The following is a 21,910-nucleotide window of genomic DNA, read 5'->3' on the forward strand; positions in this document are numbered from 1 at the left end:
CATTAGGCGAGTTTACTTGCGGCAATTGTCAGTTTGTTGGTGAGAGAGGGTGCTGAGAGGCAAAGGGTTACCATATGCCTCACCTCTCTCTCCTACAAAATGACAATTGCCGCAAGTAAACTCGCCCAATGTAAATTGGGACTAACAGAAATGATACAAAACTTTACTCAAACGTTGGATGTGTTTAGGATACCACTACCGCAATTTCATAAATTTATGGTCTATTCCAGAACTGCAAGAATCTACTAATTTTTGCTATTATTTCCGATAACCAGAAGGAAAAATGTTATCGTAGTAAAAAGTATTAGCTTCTTGCAGGTTCTGGAACAGAGCATTTACTTTACTATGGAACTCGATCTAGATACGCACAATTTCATGAAATTTTTTCAATGAAACCACTCTAGTGTGGACCGGGACGCGTATATATTTGAATGATAGTGTGTACTCCACTTTAAGAAGAATGTCCACGTTCGACTATTGATTAAAACAGTAAAAAATCTTTTATTTTAAGCACGTAATTAGGGCAATCATGAATATTCCTCACGACGTTTTTTCGCACGGAAAATAATTTAAAAAGGTGAAATTCTTTAAAACCAATATTTTAAAACGTGGAAAACTACTATAATCACTTAATTATGCAATATTCTCGACAATATTGTGGACAAAAATATTCCCTTTTTTGATTTGTAAATACAAAAATAAAAAAAATGTGAAATTGGGGAAAGAGAACAAATTCTTCACGGAATTTTTATTCATGATTGCCCTGAATGAGAAACAATAAACACCAACTCATCCAAACAACTTTTAAAGGGAAAAATTAAGAAAGACCCAGCAGAGAAATATGAGAACGTTCTTGATTAAAGAATATTCAAGACCGGACTGGCTACGATGACGTAAGGAACTTGTTCAGGGAGGTCATAAATAGAGAACTGCCGACAGTATAAATAAAATATGTTTTTTTGTAAATTGAAATACAATTTTATTATTTTAAAACTATTTAATATATGATCGCTTATATCGGAACAATGGATGGACAAATACAAGAAGAAGAAGAAATAAAATAATATCATAGACTCATATTTTCTAAGGTTTAGATCGTATCATCATCTCAGCAGATTTCAAAGTATACTTCCAGCCATTCCATGTGCCCCAGAAAATTCCATAAACATCATCAACCGGATTGTAGTATGAATGTAGATCACTAAAAATAAAATAGACAATTAGGTTTCGAATACCCAAATTTACATATATATCGCCCTCTCTCTCTCTCTCTCTTTCGCTTTAACTTACCACATTGTTTGCACGGAACGCCACCAGCCACCACCACGTTCTGTGGGGAAATTGCCACGATTATTGTCTTTGGTAGCGAATGCTGCTCCAACATGTACACGCAACGAATCACCAGCATCGCCGTCATAATGTCCCAAATCTTTGATGACATAACTTTCTGCTTCGCTGCCAACCCTAAAGATATCATATTTGGCATAACGTGTTTGATTTTGATGATCTTTGAGTACGACCAATAGCTCTTGTGTTGCACCATATGTCGTGAGGGCGTGTAATTTTTCAAGACCTAAGAAAAATTCACCATTTGGATTACCAAAACCTTTTTTATAATCTTCCCAGCCAAGATCAAATGCCACCGAACCATCTAAACGTCGGGATATTGTGGTCCATTCACGATGTCGATTGAGCGACACAACATCGACAGTTTCTTCAAAGGAATATGATTTGGGAGCGGTATTTTCAAGGATTCTCAAGCTAAGTTCCTGTTGTGTGTCATGTCTGTGAGAGGAATTGTGATTTAGTTACTGAATTTGTTTTTGTAGTTTTTGGCTACATTACACCATATGCTTTTTCACATGTATGTTTTCACTTTGGATATACTAATATACAGACCAGCTGATGTCATACATGTAAAAAGGCATATTATGTGATATAGCCATTAGAGATTCTTACCTTTCCTCCAAATTGTTGAAACTAAAAATAAATACATTTTGAAGAAAACGGCAATTAACTGAAGAATAATAGTATTCGGAATAATATTAGTTACCTTTGTTTAAATCCTTCAAGGTTTGATTCCATGGATTTCTGAACATTGATGCTAATATTTTGAAGGGCAAGATTAACTCGTTCTTCTTGATCACTTAAACTGTAAAATGGAAAGAAATGATATTAACAGAAAAAAATTATAAAGAAAGAGCCACACAAGAGAATCATTAATATGTTGGATTCGTTGGCCCGCTGCCGCTTGGACCTTCAAAATAAGAAACCAATGAGAACCATAAACCTTTCCTGTAGACTGAAATGTCATTATATGTATCTAAATTGATGAATGTGTGCATAGATGTACATCCATCTTCAGAACAACAGCAGATAAAAATGTACAGAGACAAAGCGTAAGGTCCGAATTCACACTTACACATTGTTCGGTAAAGTAAATTGAGTTTTTGCGAGAGAGTGTGGACGAAAGAGTTCCTTCATCCCCGCTCTCTTCCATAAATTCAATTTACTTTACCGAAAAATGTGTACGTGTGAATTTGGACAAGGCGTAGTTTCCTTTCAAGAGTTTTGTCGCAACCAAACCTCAAGGCTGATATCACGAGCAGTATAATACCCTAGACAGACGGCAGCGTTAATATGCATTAAGAACTGCATTTAATTTTGCTCTGACAGACGACACTTTCTGCATTTACGAAACAGCTGATTGCTGGTAAAAACTGTTTTGTTGTTGTTGGCAATGCAAATTGTGTCTCAGAGCATGAATATCTCTTTCCTTCATATGAATATGGTGTCTCTTTTACGGTATTGCCATATTGAAATACCTAAATGCCCTTTAAATTCAGTTTCATTTTGTGCATTAAGAATGTGGAGAATGCACGAATTAATTTGAATTAAGGCAGTTAATGCACATTAACGCTGCCGTCTGTCTAGGGTATAACCTCAAATCATATATGGAAAGCATGCAGGTGGATGAGTGTGTTTATAGACTTTACCGAAACAACCTGCAAGGCGTAGTTTCTTTTCAAGATTTTAATGGCAGAACGAAAAACGCTACAGAATATAATCCGAAAATGTGAAGATTCAATCCTCAAGGCTGATATCAGGAATTTATATTCCACGAGCAGAATATATTGAAATCATATCTGGAAAGCAACCAAGTGAACTGCTTTCGACATAATAGGTCTGCACGATAACCCAAAAATTTATACAAATTTGTCAAACTTTTACAAAGTGCTGTTCGATAACAAACTTGTTCGGTAAAAGAGAACTGACAGAACTTGCAACTAGTTGCAAGAACTTGCAAATACTTTTTACTTGCGAAGTTATCGAACAAGCCTAATGTTATGAATCGTCTTTTTATCCTCTCTTTTATCAGAAAGCAAGAATGTCATGCTTCTTATGTACCGATACCTTAAGGGCAAAACTAATTCGCCTTGCTATATTTCTACTAAAAGATTTAATGACAAAGGGCAACATAGTTCGAATTTGTCTTGACCGTTCTTTATTCTTTTACCAGAAATAAAGTGAGGTAAGCAATAAAAATGCATTGAGTTTTGACCTTAAAGGCCTGTGTACATAAGCTGCCTCGCCTGATTGCCTTGCTTTCCTGCTTCATTTCTGACATTACAAAAGAATAAAGAAGAAAAGGGTAACCTAATTCGAAATTGGCTCGACCTTCTTTATTCTTTTATTTCTGTTATGCCAGAAATGAAGCAGGAAAGCAAGGTAAGCAGACTAGGCTGCCTCGTCGCTTGCCTTGCTTGCTTCTGATAAAAGCGGAAGCCAGGAAGGCTGCTTATGCACACAGGCCTTTAAGTCTTCTTTTCAAGGATCATAGCTAAGAATAATAGTCAACGTCGCTTTCCTCTACAAATAGAGAACCTCTAATGGCTTGAGTACATAAGCTACCTCGCCTGCTTGTCTTGCTTGCGTCTGATAAAAGAATAAAAAAGAAAAGGGCAAACCAGTTCGAAATTTGCTCGGCCTTATTTATTCTTTTTTTTTTATTATGTCAGAAATGAAGCAGGAAAGCGAGGCAATCAGGCGAGGCAGCTTATGTACCCACCCCTTAAGTTCTATCTTATATTTAAATGACATCTGAAAATCGTGGAGCTTTTCAATTTTCACATAAATTATCCTACCTTTTGCGTATTTCCTCCATGCCATTTTCCATGTATTTCTTGGAATCATTTGTTAGAGAGTCCACTAAATGTGTTACACGTACTTCTTGGTTATCGAGTCTAAAAGTAACAGAAATGAAAAACAGTTGAAATGAATTAAAAGTGTCAATATCGCTTTTTTTGGCACTTACCTCTTTTGCAGAACTTCTATGGACTCTTCTACAGATTGTTTGGCATTCGCGGATACCGTGTGAATCAAATTACCAATTTGCTCTACTTGTTGGTCCTGCCTGTTGAGGGAAAGGCAAATAAGTATAATAAGTATATCCAACATAGTATAATAAGTATATCCAACAAAATTTACCTCTTTTGTAGTTCAACCAGACCCGTTTCCAGAAATACTTTGGCATCTGAAGATATGCTATTAGCCAGTTGCAAAATACGATCTTCTCCTATTTCTTGTCTTAAAAAAGGATTAAAAAGAATTACATATTTTTTGTTTGATAGGAAGTTTGTTTGAGGTCTTCGAAAAAACTAATGGCCCGTTTCTCTAAGACGATTCGAATTCAAATTCGTTCGAATTGCTACCTTACTCCTATTGTTGTAGAAAAAATTATTTGATTGAAAGCACAATGAATCAAATATTTTTCAAAACACAGAAGTTTGGTCGTAAGTCGAACGAATTTGTATTCGAATCGTCTTAGTGAAGCAGGCCATAAATCTAATGGAGCAGAGTTTTAGGAATCACTTTTCAAATTCTAATTCAAAAGAAATCTATAAGATGCTCACTGGTTAGGATATATTTATGTTCGAACTTTTAAATCCATTTTTTTTTTGTACATCTATCCTATATTAAGCTTTCCTACCTCTTTTTAAGTTCCTCCAAGGCTGCATCCGTATATTTCTTGGAATTATTTGCAAGTGAATCCACTAAATTAGCAATACCAACTTCTTGATCATCGAGTCTTAAAGAAGAGAAGAAATATTTTAGTTAAAGAGGGATCTATTGTTAATATGCTGTTCACTTAAACAAAATAAAGCCGAAAATACAACCAACGTTTCAGTAAAGTTGGGCGTATAAAAGAGCACTAGCAACATAGATAGACTTTTTCTTTATTCTTTTATCAGAAACAGGGACGTACGCAGGGGGGGGGGGCACAGGGGGCCCGGGCCCCCCCGAAATGGTTTGGTCGAACAAAATTTGTTAAGATGCTGTAACTAGTTATTATATTTTTTTCTCATAAAAATGTTTGTATTTTTGCAGATTTCAAATTAAAGCTTATATTTTCTTAAGTTTCTGAACAGTAAATGTACATCATTAACAAGTTTTGTAAGAAAATATTTGAAAAATTTTTTTAGTATGCTGTTGTTGAGAGAAACTTCCAATGAAATCTGAATTACTTCTTCATGTCATATTATTCCACTATCAAATGCGAATCCTTAATGAATGTACTCCAAGTTTATGTCATATTTGAACTATACAGAGCTCTCGAGGCTTAAAACTCATCCTGTAACAACAAAAATAACGAGTTCAGTATTGTGGGAATGGAAGTATATGAAAAAATGTCTATTGGATACAATGAATGAAGGGTCGGTCCTTCGTGGACTACATCTTGAAAACCAATTAGAAATTTGTTTTACTGCCATCGCCAAAATTTTGTTATTCTATTTTAGACAAATTTGCTGCTAAACTGTATGAGAAAATAATGAAGACAAATGAATTTTTGTGCGTTACTTGATTTTTTCCTTATCATCACCGAAGTATAATTGTAGCCTCAGACTTTAAGGTTACGAGATTATATACACTAGGATACAATACAAATATGTAGGTCTCATCAAAATAATGATTTTAGACTCCACATAAATATGTTTGGACAAAATCCTTTTCAGACATGATGGATGTACTTACCACCGTCCATCCTTCTGTATCTCTGTTTGTCTGGCATGTTGGAACTCATGATAACTCTCGAACGGATCAACCGATTTGGTCCAAGTTACGGATCTCGTAATGTTTTGTCCAAATTAAATTTAAGTCATATCGGTACCTCCGCCATAAAAGTTCACAATTTTCACTAAAATGGTCGAAGGGACTAACCGATTCGGTCCAAAATCGAACCACTCGCAAAATTACATCCAAAAGTACATCAAGTTCCAAGAGAATATGTTTGGACAACATCTTCAGGTCACTCATACAAGTCTAACATAACCGCAGTTTAAAGACTGTTTGAGGATCCTTTAGACATTTTGTAGTCTTGTTTACAGAGATATCCTATTTTTCGTGGACAAGTTCATGCTTCCTGACAAAGCTCTAAATGCTACGGTAACCAACTAAAATAGCTTATGGGCGCTGTAATTATCGAGAGGAGCGTCTCTCAAAATAAGATCCATTTCTAAAATTATTTAGCTTATTATAACCGAATAATTAAGTGGGGTTCAATAAGGATCGATTGTTATTTGTCAAAACTATATAGAACTAAGTCCATCAAAGTGTTTGTCCAAAGTCCATCAAAGTGTTTGTTAAAGTGTCGAGTCCAATTAAAAAAAATATAATGCTTCTTCTTTAACATTATAATAAAAGTAAAAAATAATCCTGAATCAGACTCTATCTCTTCCGGTAAATAACACTGTGCAGCATTTATAAGGTATTCTTGTGCAAAAAATTTGAAGTGAGGATTTTTGAAAGTACAGACCCAAAGTACAAAAGCCCTAGTTGCGTTTTGTTGAGTCAGATCCACATGGTGTGCCTTAACCAATTTTAAATGGAAGGTGAAAACCGCTTACACATGGGAAGATTTCGCTGATTCTGAAACAGCAATGTTCATAGATAAGAAAAATAAAAAAAATCAGAAAAAATTGCAGGAGGGATTTATTTAAATCGCGATTAAAATTCACAATTTTAGGGGGTTTTTAGATTTTCACGATTTTGCTTGGAAACCGCAAGTCGTATCGAAATGAGTCTAAAGAAAATGTTGTGGCTATGAAAATTCTCTACAAGACTGACCTTTAGGTTTTTTCGTAGGTTTTACCATTTTTGAGATATAGAGGATTAGTTCGAATTTTTAGGTTTTTATCTTAAGTCTTAAAGATTTTGCTTGGATACCGCAAGTCATATCAAAATGGGACTAAATAAAATGTTGAAGCTCTGAAAATTCTCTACAAGATTGGATGATTTATTTTTCCCTAGGTTTTACCATTTTCATGATATATAAGTTTAATTTAGGAAATTGCAGTAATGACATTACAGTCAGTGCATTGTCTCAATTTGAACTTTTATATATCAAAAACGGTAAAACCTACGAAAATATTATAAAGGTCAATCTTATGGAGAATTTTCACAGCTACAAAATGTTTTTAGGCTAATTTACATGGGACTCGCGGTTTCCAAGCAAAATCGTGAAAACCTAAAGAACCCCTAAAAATGTGAACTTAAATCGCGATTTATTTGAAAATCCCTCCGGCGATTTTTTTTTTTTGTTTCTTGATATGTCTCATCTATGAACAGTCTAGTTTCAGAATCTGCAAAAAGGTGTAAGCACCTTCCATTTAAATTTAGTTAAGGCACACCGTGTCCAGCTTGGATTTTATGGCCCCCTCTAAACATTGCTAATTATCGACTTTTTACAGCAACTCGGGGCTATATCTCTGAAACCAATGCAAATCTTCTTCTGACCTCTGAAGCAAATTTGTAGATAAGGGTCAGAATAAAATATTTGGACAAATATTGGACTGGAAAAACTACATTTGTTACCTCAAATTTTATAATATATCTAAAAATTCCATAATTTGTATAGATTTCGCACCATATATCCAAAACTGTTAAATTTTTCTTAATGTTTTCATTTGGAAACATATCAACGACAACGGCAGCCGATATTCTTAAAAATTAGGCTAAGATCATCGAAATAGTAAAAATCTTGCTATAGCAAAGACAACGGCAAATCTTTGTGGTTGTAAAATTCTGCGATAAACTATAACGTGAGCCCGTATGATTTAAAACTTCAATATACTGAAAACGGGGCTTAAATTTTACATGGCGACTTTACCGAACCGGGCCACGTTCGTCTATTTTCAATTCTAAATATCCTACTCTGTAAATTTTAAAATTGTATCTTAAATATAATGAATTCTTTCTATTGAATTTATATACTTTGTACCAATATCTATATATATAAAAATGGTGTAAAAAATGTATAGTAATTCATAAAATGAGAACAGCTAGGCCGATTTCTGTAAAATTTTTTGTCAGTTATTCGTATTTTCGAGGAGAAGGTCTTTACGGAAGAAAATTTTGGAAAATCTCTCTGGAAAAGTCGGAAAAATCGAAAATTGAGTTTTTGTATGAAATTTTATTCCTTAGTAGCGAGACGAAGTTCGCCGGGTCCGCTAGTTTCATATAAAATTCGAAAAATCGAAATTTTGTTGGCTCATTTTAAAGTACATGTAGAATAGAATATGTGCCAAAATTTTCAGTCCATCGGACAAAAATTTACCGAAATATTAGCTATCGAAGGGAAACATTTATTGTGTTCTGTATGTAACATAGAATTTAAAAACGTCTTTTCCTCGAAATGGCACTTTTGAAAGCGGTGGCAACTGTAGCTCGAAAACGGATGCTCCGGTCTTTATATGTTTTTGTGGGACTATTATACACATAAATCATGTGCTTACCGAGAGAGTCTTTAAAAAACTGCTGACGGAGTCCGAAAAAAAAACTGTGGTTTATAAATCGAAATTTTGATTTTAACTGTTCAAAATTTTTAAAATTTGATTTTTTAATTCCGTTTCTATAATGGAAAAGATTATTAGGTTCGTAATGATCCCACAAAAATATATGCTGATCGGTTTATTCTTTTTTAAACAACAGTGTAGTAAAACAGTGCTTTATAGTCGGGCATTTGTCAGAAAGATTATTCAAAAGAAAAAAATAGATTTATTATAAAAAATGCATGAAAATGGCTTTTCTGATACTTATAAGTGGCCATAACCCCTTAAAATAGCTTTACGTAACGCTACCCAACATTTGAATTTTTCATGATTTTTGGTCAAGTTGGGCCCCCCCGAAATGAAATCCTGCGTACGTCCCTGATCAGAAATGACGTCCAACTTTATTGAAACGTTGAAAGTGTTTTCGGCTTAAACATGAGGGTGAGCAGATCCTCTTCTTATTGGAGGTCGTTACAATAAAATGAGAAGATTGTCTATTGCCACATGTGGTAAGAGTATGTTTGCATTTATGATATCCAGTCAATTCCCTTGTCCCGGTCCACACTAAGAGTAACTTCACTGAAAATTTGACATGGAAGTAAATGTAAAAAATGTAAAATAAAACGGTCTGATTGTTTCATACGAATATTGCAATAAAGCAAAATTGCAGAACACATGAAAGCGTGTACACTAGTTTCTTGAAATTATGTGTTTTCCCAAAAAATCCTAAATGTCTTGTCAAAATTTAATTGAAATTACTTTAGTGTGGACAGGGATCCTGCTTCAAGTGAAAAGTACTGGATTTCGCATTAGTTTTTATTTGAGATTTTTTAATTCAATTAGGCCGAAAACACAATAAACGTTCGAGTAATAGCCTGCGTACATAAGCTGCCTTGCCTGATTGCCTTGCTTTCCTGCTCCATTTCTGACAAAATTTCGAACTGGGTTGCCCTTTTCATTTTTATTCTTTTATCAGAAGCAAGCAAGGTAAGCAGACAAGGCAGCTTATGTACTCACCCCTTTACAGTTTGCGTTATTTCTGTTAAAAGGAATAAAGAATGCCCAAGCAAAATTAAAAATTGGTTGCTCATTGCCCCTTATTCTTTTACCAAAAAATTAAGCAAAAAATGTTTATTGTTTTTCAGCTTTAAAGGCCTCGACACATAAGAAACATGATATTCTTGCTTAAGTCATATCTGGTAAATGACTAAAGACCAAGTTCGACCTAATTCAAATGTGATTCTGAAATCTTTTAATTAGGTCGAACTTGGCCTTTAGTCTTTTATCAGATATGACTTCAACAAGAATGTCACGCTTCTTATGTGTCGAGGCCTTAAGGCTTAGCTACATAAGCTGCCTTGGTTGCTTTCCTTGCTTGTTTCTGATAAAATAATAACAAAGAAAAGGGCAACCCGCTTCGAAATTGGCTTGGCCTTCTTTATTCTTTTATTTTTGTTATTTCAGAAATGAAGCAGGCAAGCAGGCGAGGCAGCTTATGTACCCAGGTCTTCAGTCTTTAATGACACATCTTCTTCTTTTCTTACCTTTTTTGTAATGCATTTACAGTTTCTTCCATTGATTTCTTGGCACTCAAGGTAACTGTTTGTATCAAATTACTGATATTCTCCTCTAGAACATCCTGTCTAGAGAGGCGATACAAAGAAACATGAGAAAAAATAGAACTATATATGTATACATTTAAAATTTATAAAAAATTACCTATTCTTCAATTCGCCAAGACCCGTTTCAAGAAAAACTTTAGCATCTGAAGAAATATTATCAATCACACTTGAAATACGACTCTCCTCCGCCTTTTGTCTATAAGAAGATAAGAACAAATTTAAATGTTCACTTTAGGCTATTACAACGGATATTTGGTGTTATATATGGAATTGCAGGTACCAAATTCTTGTACCAAGTACATAGTACATTTTATATGGGAGTCGTTAACCACTTTACGACTTTTGACATTTAATAAAGTACGGGAACAGATAGTGTGTTGTAAAGTGTCAAATTATTGGTCTATTCTAGAACTGCAAGAATCTACTAATTTTTACTATTTTTAAGAAAATCTAAAAATTTTTACATTGATAACAATTTTCTTTTATGATATAAAGAAATGTAAAAATTAGTTGATACTTGCAGTTCTGGAATAGACATATATGTATATATATATATATTGTATTTAAGTGTACTTACTTTTCTTTCAGCTTCGATATACTGTCCTCCACGAATTTAGTGCTTTCCTCCAATAGATTTTGCACCACCAATGTCACTCGATTTTCCTGATAATCTTGCCTAAATTTGGACAGAAACCCTTATTAACTTCAGGTAATGAACAATTTATATATGTATGTATGACAACTAAGAACTGCTTAAGTTCAGCTTGTATTGTCGGTATAGGTCGACGTTTTGATATAGTATTTTGAAGGTTAGCCATATTGTTTTACCGAAATTGTTGAATAGTCTTCTTCATAAACGAAGGAAACTAATTGCTCCATTTTATTTCAATTCAACTCGTTGTGGAGGATATATCAAACTCGATCCGGCCGATCTTAAGGCCTCGACACATAAGAAGCATGGCATTCTTGCTTAAGTCATATCTGGTAAATGACTAAAGACAAGTGCGACCTAATTCGAATGTGATTCTTTTATATTTATATATCTTTTTAGTAGGTCGAACTTGGTCTATAGTCTTTTATCAGATATGACTTCAGCAAGAATTCCATGCTTCTTATGTGTCGAGGCCTTTGACGCATTTCTAGAGCTGTAAGCACATCCAACGTTTGAATAAAGTTTTGTGTCATTTCTGGTAGATGAATAAAAGACAAAGTGCTGCCAAGATTCAATTTTTCTTTATTCTTCTACCAAAAATGACACAAAACTTTACTCAAACGTTGGATGTGTTTAGGGCTTTACTTGTTGCCATTTAATTTTGTCACCATTTTTAATTTAAACGCAAGCAATTTTTTTTGAGAGCTCCCGTCTTGGACAAGAATATACTTATTGAGGCTAAGAGAAAATTTATTTTCTAGTTTTTAGTGCATTTTTAAATGAAACATTGTTGTAATAATTCTTTTATTATTAATACTTGTTGTGTATTTATTTCAGCTAAAGTCCATACTTTGTTGCTTCAAAATTTGAAGAAAGTCCCAATTTACATTAGGCGAGTTTACTTGCGGCAATTGTCAGTTTGTGGGTGAGAGAGGGTGTTGAGAGGCAAAGGGTTACCATATACCTCACCTCTCTCTCCATCAAACTGACAATTGCCGCAAGTAAACTCGCCTAATGTAAATTGGGACAAACAAAATGTTTAACAGTGGGTATTGAAATTGATTATTATTATTAATTTCAAAATCTTACAAAGTGAAACACCTTAGGGGGTTGTGCACAAAATCCGACATCGATTTCTTCCCTTTGAGTTAAAACCAGTCTAGTATATACATTCAATAGAGATAAATCACAATATTTTAGATACAAGTTTGAAATTTTAAACAGCGTCCTATTAGTCCTTGGATGTGTAGAATTGAAAATGAATCATATCGGTATAGTCCCCATTCAAAAGTTTTTAACCAATTTCTTCAACAAAATTGAAGCAATAACAAAATTGAAGCATAAACCGTTCAAATGAATATAACCCATATACATAGGTTTGCGTTTTGGTGTATCCCAGAACTTTAAACCAAATTAGCTCTTTTTTGGCATTTTGTTTTCTAAATTCCGTAAAGAATTGCTAATATAGCTTTACGGCTTTGCTTTCGAAAGATGTTCAGTAATTCAAAGCTATTAGCATAATTTAACAGAGAGTGGTGAAAATATATCCACGTTTGAATAAAGGGATTGTTTTCGCGAATATGTCGAATAGAGATATACGGTGGTGAAGGATATAAACAGTACATATATGCAGATATCACACACTAACTTCAGTCGTATTAAAAATGTTATTTATTATTTTTGCATTATTATGTTGTCAATTGAACACATTTTTGTATTAATTAATAATTTGAAAAAAATATCTTCCAAAAAGAATTTTTAATCGAGCTTTATGATCAATAATGCAAATGAAAAAGGAAAGCCGACGATTCGAACCCAAATACCCACCACTATGTGACATGGATGTTTCGCCTTCGGTAGAGCCTCTTCAGACATATCGGATGTGGAGCGGCTTCGTTGTCCTCGAACTTTTCTTCTTTCAAATGCATTTTTGTTTTTTTTTTCTTTTTACAACAACAATGGGGATTTTCCCATTTAGTTGTGCTTTCATGACAAACGCTTAGCGCTGCCTTTGAAAGTAATGAGTTTGGCTCTGAACGCTAACACGCCGTGACAAAAAAACAAAACAAAAATGCATTTGAAAGATGAAAAGTTCGAGGACGGCGAAGCCGCTCCACATCCGATATGTCTGAAGAGCCTTTACCGAAGGCAAAACATGCATGCCACATAGTGGTGGGTGTGTGGGTCCGTATCGTCGGCTTTCCTTTTTCATTTGCATTACACTATGCAACACTGAAAATGCAAACAGCTTCTAGTGTGCATTTTTTGAAAGTACATATTTAGACTATAAAAACCCTAGTAGGGTTTTGTCCTGTCAGATCCAGTTCGGATTTTATGGCCTCATCTAAACCGGGTTAAATCTACACTTTTTTGCATTTATTAGGGCTTTATCTCAGAAACGGATAGGAATTTGGACTTGCTGTGCTTAGCAATATTGTAGTCCTAAACTAGTAGAACTTATCTTTTGAAAAAACCACATAAGAAAAACTCCATCTAGGGCATCAAAATCTATAAAATATAGAAAATTTTACATAATTGCTGAAATTCTGGTCAGTATCGGCTAGACTATTGGGAGTTGAACCAAGTAACCTTTTCCAAAAATCTTCAGAATAAAGTTATCAACAATTCTTTAGAACATTCTGAAACTCTAAAATGCGTACTTCATGTTGTTTCAGCGGTATTTTGCATCATAACTTTTACAACACGTATTACAAACACAGTTCACACCAACAGTTTATTCTCGCATTTCGGATTTCACTACTTTATTGACATTTTTATTAAATCGTCGTTGAAAAATGTGTATTACATTCCAGGGAATATTTTTCCCAAAGAAAATATTCAGAAAAAAATTAACGGTTTTGGAGATACGTGCGAAATGTATAAAAATTGTGACATTTTTGCATATATATTCAAATTTGAGGCAATAAATGTAGTTTTTCGAGTTCATTATTTTTCCAAATATTTTATTCTGGTCCTTATCTACAAATTTGCTTTAGAGGTCAGGAGAAGATTCGCATTGGTTTCAGAGATATAGCCCCGAATTTCTTTAAAAAGTCAATATTTTACCATGTTTATATGGCGTCATAAACTCCGAGCTGGATCTGACACAACAAAACCCAACTAGGGTTTCTTGTCGTTTGGGTATGTACTTTCAAAAAATCCTCAGTTCGAATTGTTTGCACAAGATCACCTTAAAAATGTTGCACAGTGTTATTGATCATAAAGCTCGATTAAATATTAAAAAAAAAGTTAATACTAAAAATGATCTTGGCCTAAAAAGGCAACATTTTCAATTTTCTAATTGGTTTTCGAGATATGCACCACGGAAAATCCTACATATGTCGTACATTTTGTCCAATAGACATTTCGCTCATTTACTCAAAGAGAAACACATCTCAAAAAAACGAGTTTCGAGAATAACGCGTTTTAAGTTGGCAATTGAAATTTGACTTCTCTACTTTAAAAGATTATTACACAGAAACTAAAATAAAAATTTGGACCATAGTTTACAAACAGCTAGCCAGATGTCAGCGCTAAATTTTTGTGCAAGATGAAGTACAATTTGATGTGTCATAAACCCCAAAAACGTTTGTGTTGAATTATGCGAAGCACGTAGTAAATGTGCTGTAACTCGTTGAGTCGTAGAAAAAAACAGAAATTGCTAACTCAGAAAACGAGTTTTTTTGAGTTTTGCCACTTTTTGAGTAAATGAGCGATTTGATTCATGCACTTCTAATCCTTACAATACTGAACGTGTAATTTTTTATACCCTCAGCATTTACGCTAACTATGGTATATTCACTTTCATACGGGCAAAATGTGCCTCATCGAAATAATGGTGTTCTAGACCCCAAGTATGTTTGTACGAAATCCGTTTCAGACAATTTGGAGTTGATTTAGTCATGTCCGCCCGTTTGTCTGTCTGTCTGGCTGGAGCGCACGATAACTCCCGAACGGATCAACCGTTTCGGCCCAAAATGTGGCTTTCGTAATATTTTGTCCAAACTTAGTTTAAGTTCGAAGATGGGTAATATCGGTCCACTTCTTCCTGTACCTCCCCCACAAAAGTTTGGAAATATTCGGAAAATTTGTGCGCACGATAACTCTTGAAGTGAGTGACCGATTTGGTCCACACTTTGTACATCGTAAAATTTCTATCAGACTTAGATAAGGTTTTAATATGGACTCAATCGATCCACTGCTTCGGGTACTTTCTACACAAAATTTCGGAGAAGTGCAGTTTAGGACCAGCTTTCGAATTTCTTTGATTTTTGTTGTAGCAAGTTGTACTCTCTGTCCCCCATACGGCAGTCATCATTTGCATGTCCATACTTCCTGAGAAAATAGCCTGAAAGTCGCAAATGGGTCTGTCGATTCGGTCCAAAATTTGGCCATCATAATATTTTGTCCAAACTTAGTTTAAATTCGAAGACAAAACATATCGGTCCACTCCTTCAAGTACCTCCCCACAAAAGTTAACAAATGTTCGGAAAAATTGTGCGCATTATAACTCTTGAATGGATTTACCGATTTGGTCCATACTTTACACATCCTAACATATCTACCACATATAAATCAGGTTCGAATATGGACTATATTTGTCCACTCTTTTGGGTACCTCCCACACAAAATACCGATAAGTTCACTTTAAGACATGCTCTCGAATCACTTTATTTTTGTTCAAAAAACTTGCATTCGCTGCCTCAATTACGATGGTAAAAGTTTTTCCAGTCCATACCTCTATAGAAAACAACCCGAAAGGTGTAAAAATCCCTGTGGCACCATATGTAGTGGCTGGAGAGCATGATTTGGTCCAAATTTGGCCTTCGTCATATTTTGCCCAAAACTAGTGGGCGCGATATCGATCGGAAACATATGATTCCCAAAATAAGATCAACTTCCATAATGGACTATATCGGTCCATTTCTTTAAGTACCTATTCCGCAACACTTTTGAACTCTAATCCTAATCCACATTTTTGCCCGCACATTCAAAGGTCCAAAAAGGGCCTCAAAATTCCCTATATACATTTGATCTGTCCGTAGATAAAACTTTCAATTCACATAGGCTGAGGGTATATCTCTGTCGGAAAAGCCGACTGACACTTTTTTACTTGTTTGAATATAGAGTGAGTTTAAAGCCTAAATACCCTCATATTCATTACAGAGTTCATGACAAACGCTTATTGCCGTGGTCTTTGAAAGTTATGATTTTGGTTCTGAACACTAACACACCGTGACAACACTTTTTTCCTTGTGTTTTCAAGAACGTAGGTTCAAGCCCCAGTCTGGTTCAACTGATTTTATTTATTTGAAGATTTTGCCTTTTTAGGCGAAGATCGTTTTTTGAGAATTAATTTTTTTTAATTAATTTCTCGTTGGAATCGAGCTTTATGATCAATAATGCGAGTTTAAAAGGAAAGCCGACGACTCGAACCCACACACCCACCACTATGTGACATGAAGTGTTTCGGCTTTGGTAAAGGCTCTCAGGCATAAAGGTTTCGAGTCGTCGGCTTTCCTTTTTCACTTGCGTCATTTATCATAAATTGATTAAAAAAATAATTCTAAAAATGATCTTCGCCTAGAAAGCCAAAATCTTCAATATAAGTTTTCATTTGCAATTTCTAAAAACAAAAATTATTTTGGAGAAAAAACGTAATAATACGTCCCTTTTCCGCCTCATTTCTGACATAATAAAAATAAAAGCACCAAAATTGGCTTGGCTTTCTTCATTCTTTTTTTATTTTATTATATCAGAAATGAAGCGGAGCGAGAAAGACAGCCGGCAAGAAAGTCAGCCGATGCCCACGGTGCTCTATAATCAAATTTAAATGGAAGGTGCTTACACCTGGGAAGTTTTTGCGGATTCTGAAACTACAATGTTCATAGATGAGAAAAATCATAAATAAATCGCGATTCAAGTTGACATTTTTAGGGGTTGTTTAGGTTTTTGCGATTTCGCTTGGAAACCGCAAGTCCTATCAAAATGGGAATAAAGAAAATGTTGTAGCTATCAAAATTCTCTACAAGATTGACCTTATTGATGTTTTCGTAGGTTTTACAACTTTTGCTATATAGAAGTTGAAATTGGGACAATTTAAATTCAATTCAATTCTGTATCGTCTCCTTATAAAACAATGTCATGACTGCAATTTCCCAACTTCAACTTATATATCTAAAAAAATTTTGCAACCTAGGAAAAATTACATAAGCCAGTCTTGTAGAGAATTTTCACAGCTATAAGATTTTCTCAGGTCCCATGCCGATAAGACTTGCCGTATTCAAGCAAAATCGCGACTCCCTAACAAAAAAAAAAACCTATAAATGTAAACTGAGCTTCTTTATCTCAAAAATGGTACAGCCTGAGAACAAATCATAAACGTTAATCCTGTAGAGAATTTTCACAGCTACAACATTTTCTTTAGCTCCATTTCGATTGACCTTGCGGTTTCCAAGCAAAATCGTGAAAACCTAAAAAACACATAAAAATGTGAATTTTGACCGCGATTTATTTAAAAATCCCTACAGCGATTTTTTCTTGTTTTTGGATTTTTTTCATCTATGAACATTGTTGTTTCAGAATTCACAAATACTTCCCCTGTGTAAGCGGTTTTCATTAAAAGTTACTTAAGGCGCACCCTTCATGACATTGTTTTATAAGGGGGCGATGCAGTCAGTGCAGTGGTAAAACCTACGAAAATACCGTAAAAGTCAATCTTGTAGAGAATTTTCATAGCTACAACATTTTCTTCAGTCCCATTTTGATAGGGCCTGCGGTTTCCTAAAATCGTGAAAACCTAAAAAAACCTAAAAATTTAAACTTTGCGGTTTCTAAGCAAAATCGTGAAAACCTAAACAACCCCTAAAAATTTCAACTTGACTCGCGATATATTTAAAAAGCGCGATTTTTTTTGATTTTTCTCATCTATGAGCATTGTAGTTTTAGAATCCGCAAAAACTTCCCAGGTGTAAGCGCCTTCCATTTAAATTTGAATCAAGAGCACCGTGATTGTTTTATAAGGAGACGATACAGTCAGTGAATTGTCCAAATTTGAACTACTATATCTCAAAAATGGTAAAACCTACGAAAATAGCATAAATGTCGCTCTTGTAGAGAACTTTCACTGCAACAACATTTTTTTTCATTCCATTTTGATAGGGCTTGCGGTTTCCCAGTAAAATCGTGAAAACCTAAAAAACCCTAAAAATGTGAATTTTGATCGCGATTTATTTAAAAAGCGCTCCGCCGATTTTTTTTTGTTTTTTGATTTTTCTCATCTACGAACATTGTAGTTTCAGAATCCAAAAAAAAAAAAATTCCCAGGTGTAAGCTACTTTCATTTATAGTTGGTTCAAGTGCACCGTGTTTTATTTCTTGCTACTTCAGTAGACAGCGGAATCCTATGCAAATGCATATATGGTTTAGATGGTCGTAGAGAAAATCTGATTAGACAGAAACTCGTTTTATTACAAAATAAAACGAATTAGGCCCAGAAATGTTTGCATAATTTGCATATTTTGCATATCGTGCATATTTTGACATATTTGTACATATCTGCATAAAATGAGCATATGCAAAAATATATTCAAGGATTTGTAGTCTAAATATCCCACTGAAATGGCTGAAGTCTGGTATTAAGTCTTCGTTAGGGGTATGCAATTTTACAACTGAAATTTGTCGGTATAGGTCCACGTCTTCATATAGCCCCCATAGAACGGTACCTCCCGATTTTCGGTATTTTTAAGGTTGTAGCCTCAATATCCCACCGAAATGACTGAAATTTGGTATTTAGTCTTCGTTGGGGGTATACAACTTTCCATCAAAAATTTGTCGGTATAGGTCCACGTCTTCATATAGCCCCCATAAAACGGTTCCTCCCGATTTTCGGTATTTTTAAGGTTGTGGCCTCAATAACCCACCGAAATGACTGAAATTTGGCATTTTGTTTTCGTTGGGGGTACAAAATTTTCATCTGAAATTTGTCGGTATAGGTCCACGCCTTCATATAGCCCCCATAGGACGGTACCTCCGGATTTCTGGTATTTTGAAGGTTGTGGCCTCAATATCCCGCCGAAATGGCTGAATGTTGGTATTAAGTCTTCCTTGGGGGTAAAAACCTTTCCACCTAAAATGTGTCGCTTTAGGTTCAGGCCTTCATATAGCCCACATAGAATGATACCTCCCCATTTTCGGTATTTTGACAGTTTTTAAACCCTCAGCATTTATGCTAACGAGGGTATATACACTTTCATACGGGCAAAATGTGCCTCATCGAAATAATGGTTTTAGACCCCAAGTATGTTTGGACGAAATGTGTTTCAGACAATTTGGAGTCGATTGAGCAATGTCCGTCCGTCTGTCTGGCTGAGCGCACGATAACTCTCGAACGGATGAACCGATTAGGTCAAGAATTTGGCTTTCGTAATATTTTGTGCAAACTTAGTTCAAGTTCGAAAATGGGTTATATCGGTCCACTCCTTCCGGTACCTCCCCCACAAAAGTTTGAAAATGTTCGGAAAATTTGTACGTACGATAACTCTTGAAGGAAGTAACCGATTTTGTTCATACTTTGCAAATCGTGAAATGTCTACCAGACTTAGAAGAGGTTCCAATATGGACTCAATCGGTCCACTCATTCGGGTACCTCCCACACAAAATTTCGGATAAGTTCAGATTAGGACCTGCTCTCGAATCGCTTTGATTTTAGTTTTAGCAACTTGTATTCACTGCCCCTCATATGACGGTACAAGTTTCATCAGGGGCAAGTCCATACTTCCTGAAAAAAAGCCTGAAAGTTGCACAAAACCCCTATGACACCGTATGAGGTGTTTGGAGCTCAAGATAACTCTCGAACGGATATGCCGATATGGTCCAAAATTTGGCCTTAGTAATATTTTGTCCAAACATAGTTTAAGTTCGAAGATAAGCCATATCGGTCCACTCCTTCAGGTACCTCCCTCACAAAAGTTCAGATATGTTCGGAAAAATTGTGCGCACGATAACTCTTGAAGGGAGTGACCGATGTAATCCATACTCTACCAGACATAGATCAGGTTCAAATATGGACTATATTTGTCTACTCCTTCTGGTACCTCCCACACAAAATCTTGGATAAGTTCACTTTAAGACCTGCTCTTGAATCACTTTGATTTTTGTTGAAGCGATTTACATTCGCTACCTCCATTACGACGGTAAAAGGGACAAGTCCATATATCTTGGGGAAAAAAGCCCGAAAGATATAAAAAACTCTATGCCACGATAACTCCCGAACTGTTCAACCGATTTGGTCCAACATTTGGTCTTCGTCATATTTTATCAAAACTTAGTTTCATGGCGATATCACTTGAATTGGTCAACCAATTTGGTCCAAACCAATTTGGTTCTCCTAACAAAATTCAGTTTAACTTCTAAAATGGCCCATATCGGTCCTCCCTAAGGGTACTCCTCCCCCACAAAAGTTCAACATTTGTGTCTTAGTGCACTTAATTCCTAATCCACATTTTTGTCACAAAATTCTGAAGAGACCCTAAATACATGCGATCTGCCCGTAGATGAAAGTTTCACTTCACATTGGCTGAGGGTAAATCTCTGTCAGCAAAGCCGATTGACACTTTTTTACTTGCTTTCTATTTTATTGACTTGTCTGCATTTTGCATAATTTTGCATATGTCATATGTTTCGATTGCAATTTAATCAGAAGCCAAAAATATGCCTAGTCCCAAAATTTGACATGAATCGGACAAAAAATAGGGGTTGCATAAAATTCCGCTGTCTATACTTCAGTATGTTCCTGTTATTATGCACTTTTTGGCAGAAAGAGGGTCTCTTACTCTATATTTTGAAACATTTAGGCCTCTAGTGATGTGTGTTGAGAAATATTCATGAATTTTCGAGATACAATGGAAGAGTCCAAAAGCAATGTTGTCGAATTGTGTTTTGAACCTTCATTAGAAATGAGGATGAAAAGGAGTTTTCATATACATAACTAATATAAATAATAGATCAAAACTTTTATGTATATGAGAGGCACTCTCCCGAATCCTTGTATATTGGAATTTGTTTAGGTGCACTTTAAACTTTATTTACTTACCTTTGCCTTAGCTCTACAAGATTTTCCCTTAAAACGGCAGTTTCATTCATCAATAGATTTAGTTTAGAATATAAAACACTCCATAAACCGGCATTGTTATGTTCGGGGATGGGATCCTAAGAAATTGTTAATTTAGCACATTTTATATTTACACATTTTACATATTAAAATAAAACAATTTGTATATTTTATATTTTTTTCGGTTTCACTTCATTTCACTCACATCATTATTACCGACAGTCAAATGGCTTTGGGCGGTGTTTGCTGCTGCCCAAATGAGTACTAGCAGAAAAAGAATTTTCATTTTTTTCCTGGCATATAACTTCTTTACGCGAGTAAAGTTAGTTCAATACTAGTAGAGGCGGGGACAAATTATCGCATTTTTATAATACAATTTTTTGACATTTGGCCAAAAGATAAGGAGAAGCAAGAAGATAGAGTTTGAAGGAGGAGGATCTTTGTTAAGGTAGACGTTTTTATTTAATGTGGACCATGAGGGATGAGACTACAAGGATATGTAATAAGTATCACACGTAACCTCTTCTAGGTCCCTTGCACCCCCTTTTCTGCCTATTAACATGATTTTGAAGTCTGTATTTTAAATATTTTTTCTATTTTTTTTTTTCAAATTACAGATAAATTTGTTTTTTTTTTTAATTGATTTGGTTTAGACGCCTAGACCCCCAAACAGATTGTCTTATTGATAAATTGAACA

At 34.9% G+C, this 21,910-nt stretch overlaps 1 protein-coding gene across 1 annotated transcript; it reads right to left on the minus strand.

Annotated features, from left to right (window-relative positions):
• Positions 1-954: 954 nt before the first annotated feature.
• On the minus strand, positions 955-21,499 carry LOC141396635 (uncharacterized). Its single transcript, XM_073972257.1, has 13 exons — positions 21,419-21,499; positions 21,196-21,311; positions 11,028-11,126; positions 10,548-10,646; positions 10,373-10,471; positions 4,991-5,089; positions 4,489-4,587; positions 4,316-4,414; positions 4,146-4,244; positions 2,054-2,152; positions 1,960-1,980; positions 1,291-1,785; positions 955-1,201 (listed from the first exon to the last, which is right to left on the minus strand). Exons 1-13 carry the CDS (start codon positions 21,497-21,499, stop codon positions 1,084-1,086), a joined length of 1,623 nt encoding a protein of 540 aa, XP_073828358.1. The 3' UTR covers positions 955-1,083.
• Between the last annotated feature and the right edge of the window lie 411 nt (positions 21,500-21,910).

Source organism: Musca autumnalis, unplaced genomic scaffold (assembly GCF_047663935.1).
Source record: "Musca autumnalis isolate F117 unplaced genomic scaffold, ASM4766393v1 scaffold_3, whole genome shotgun sequence".
In the NCBI taxonomy this organism is placed as follows: Eukaryota; Metazoa; Arthropoda; class Insecta; order Diptera; family Muscidae; genus Musca; species Musca autumnalis.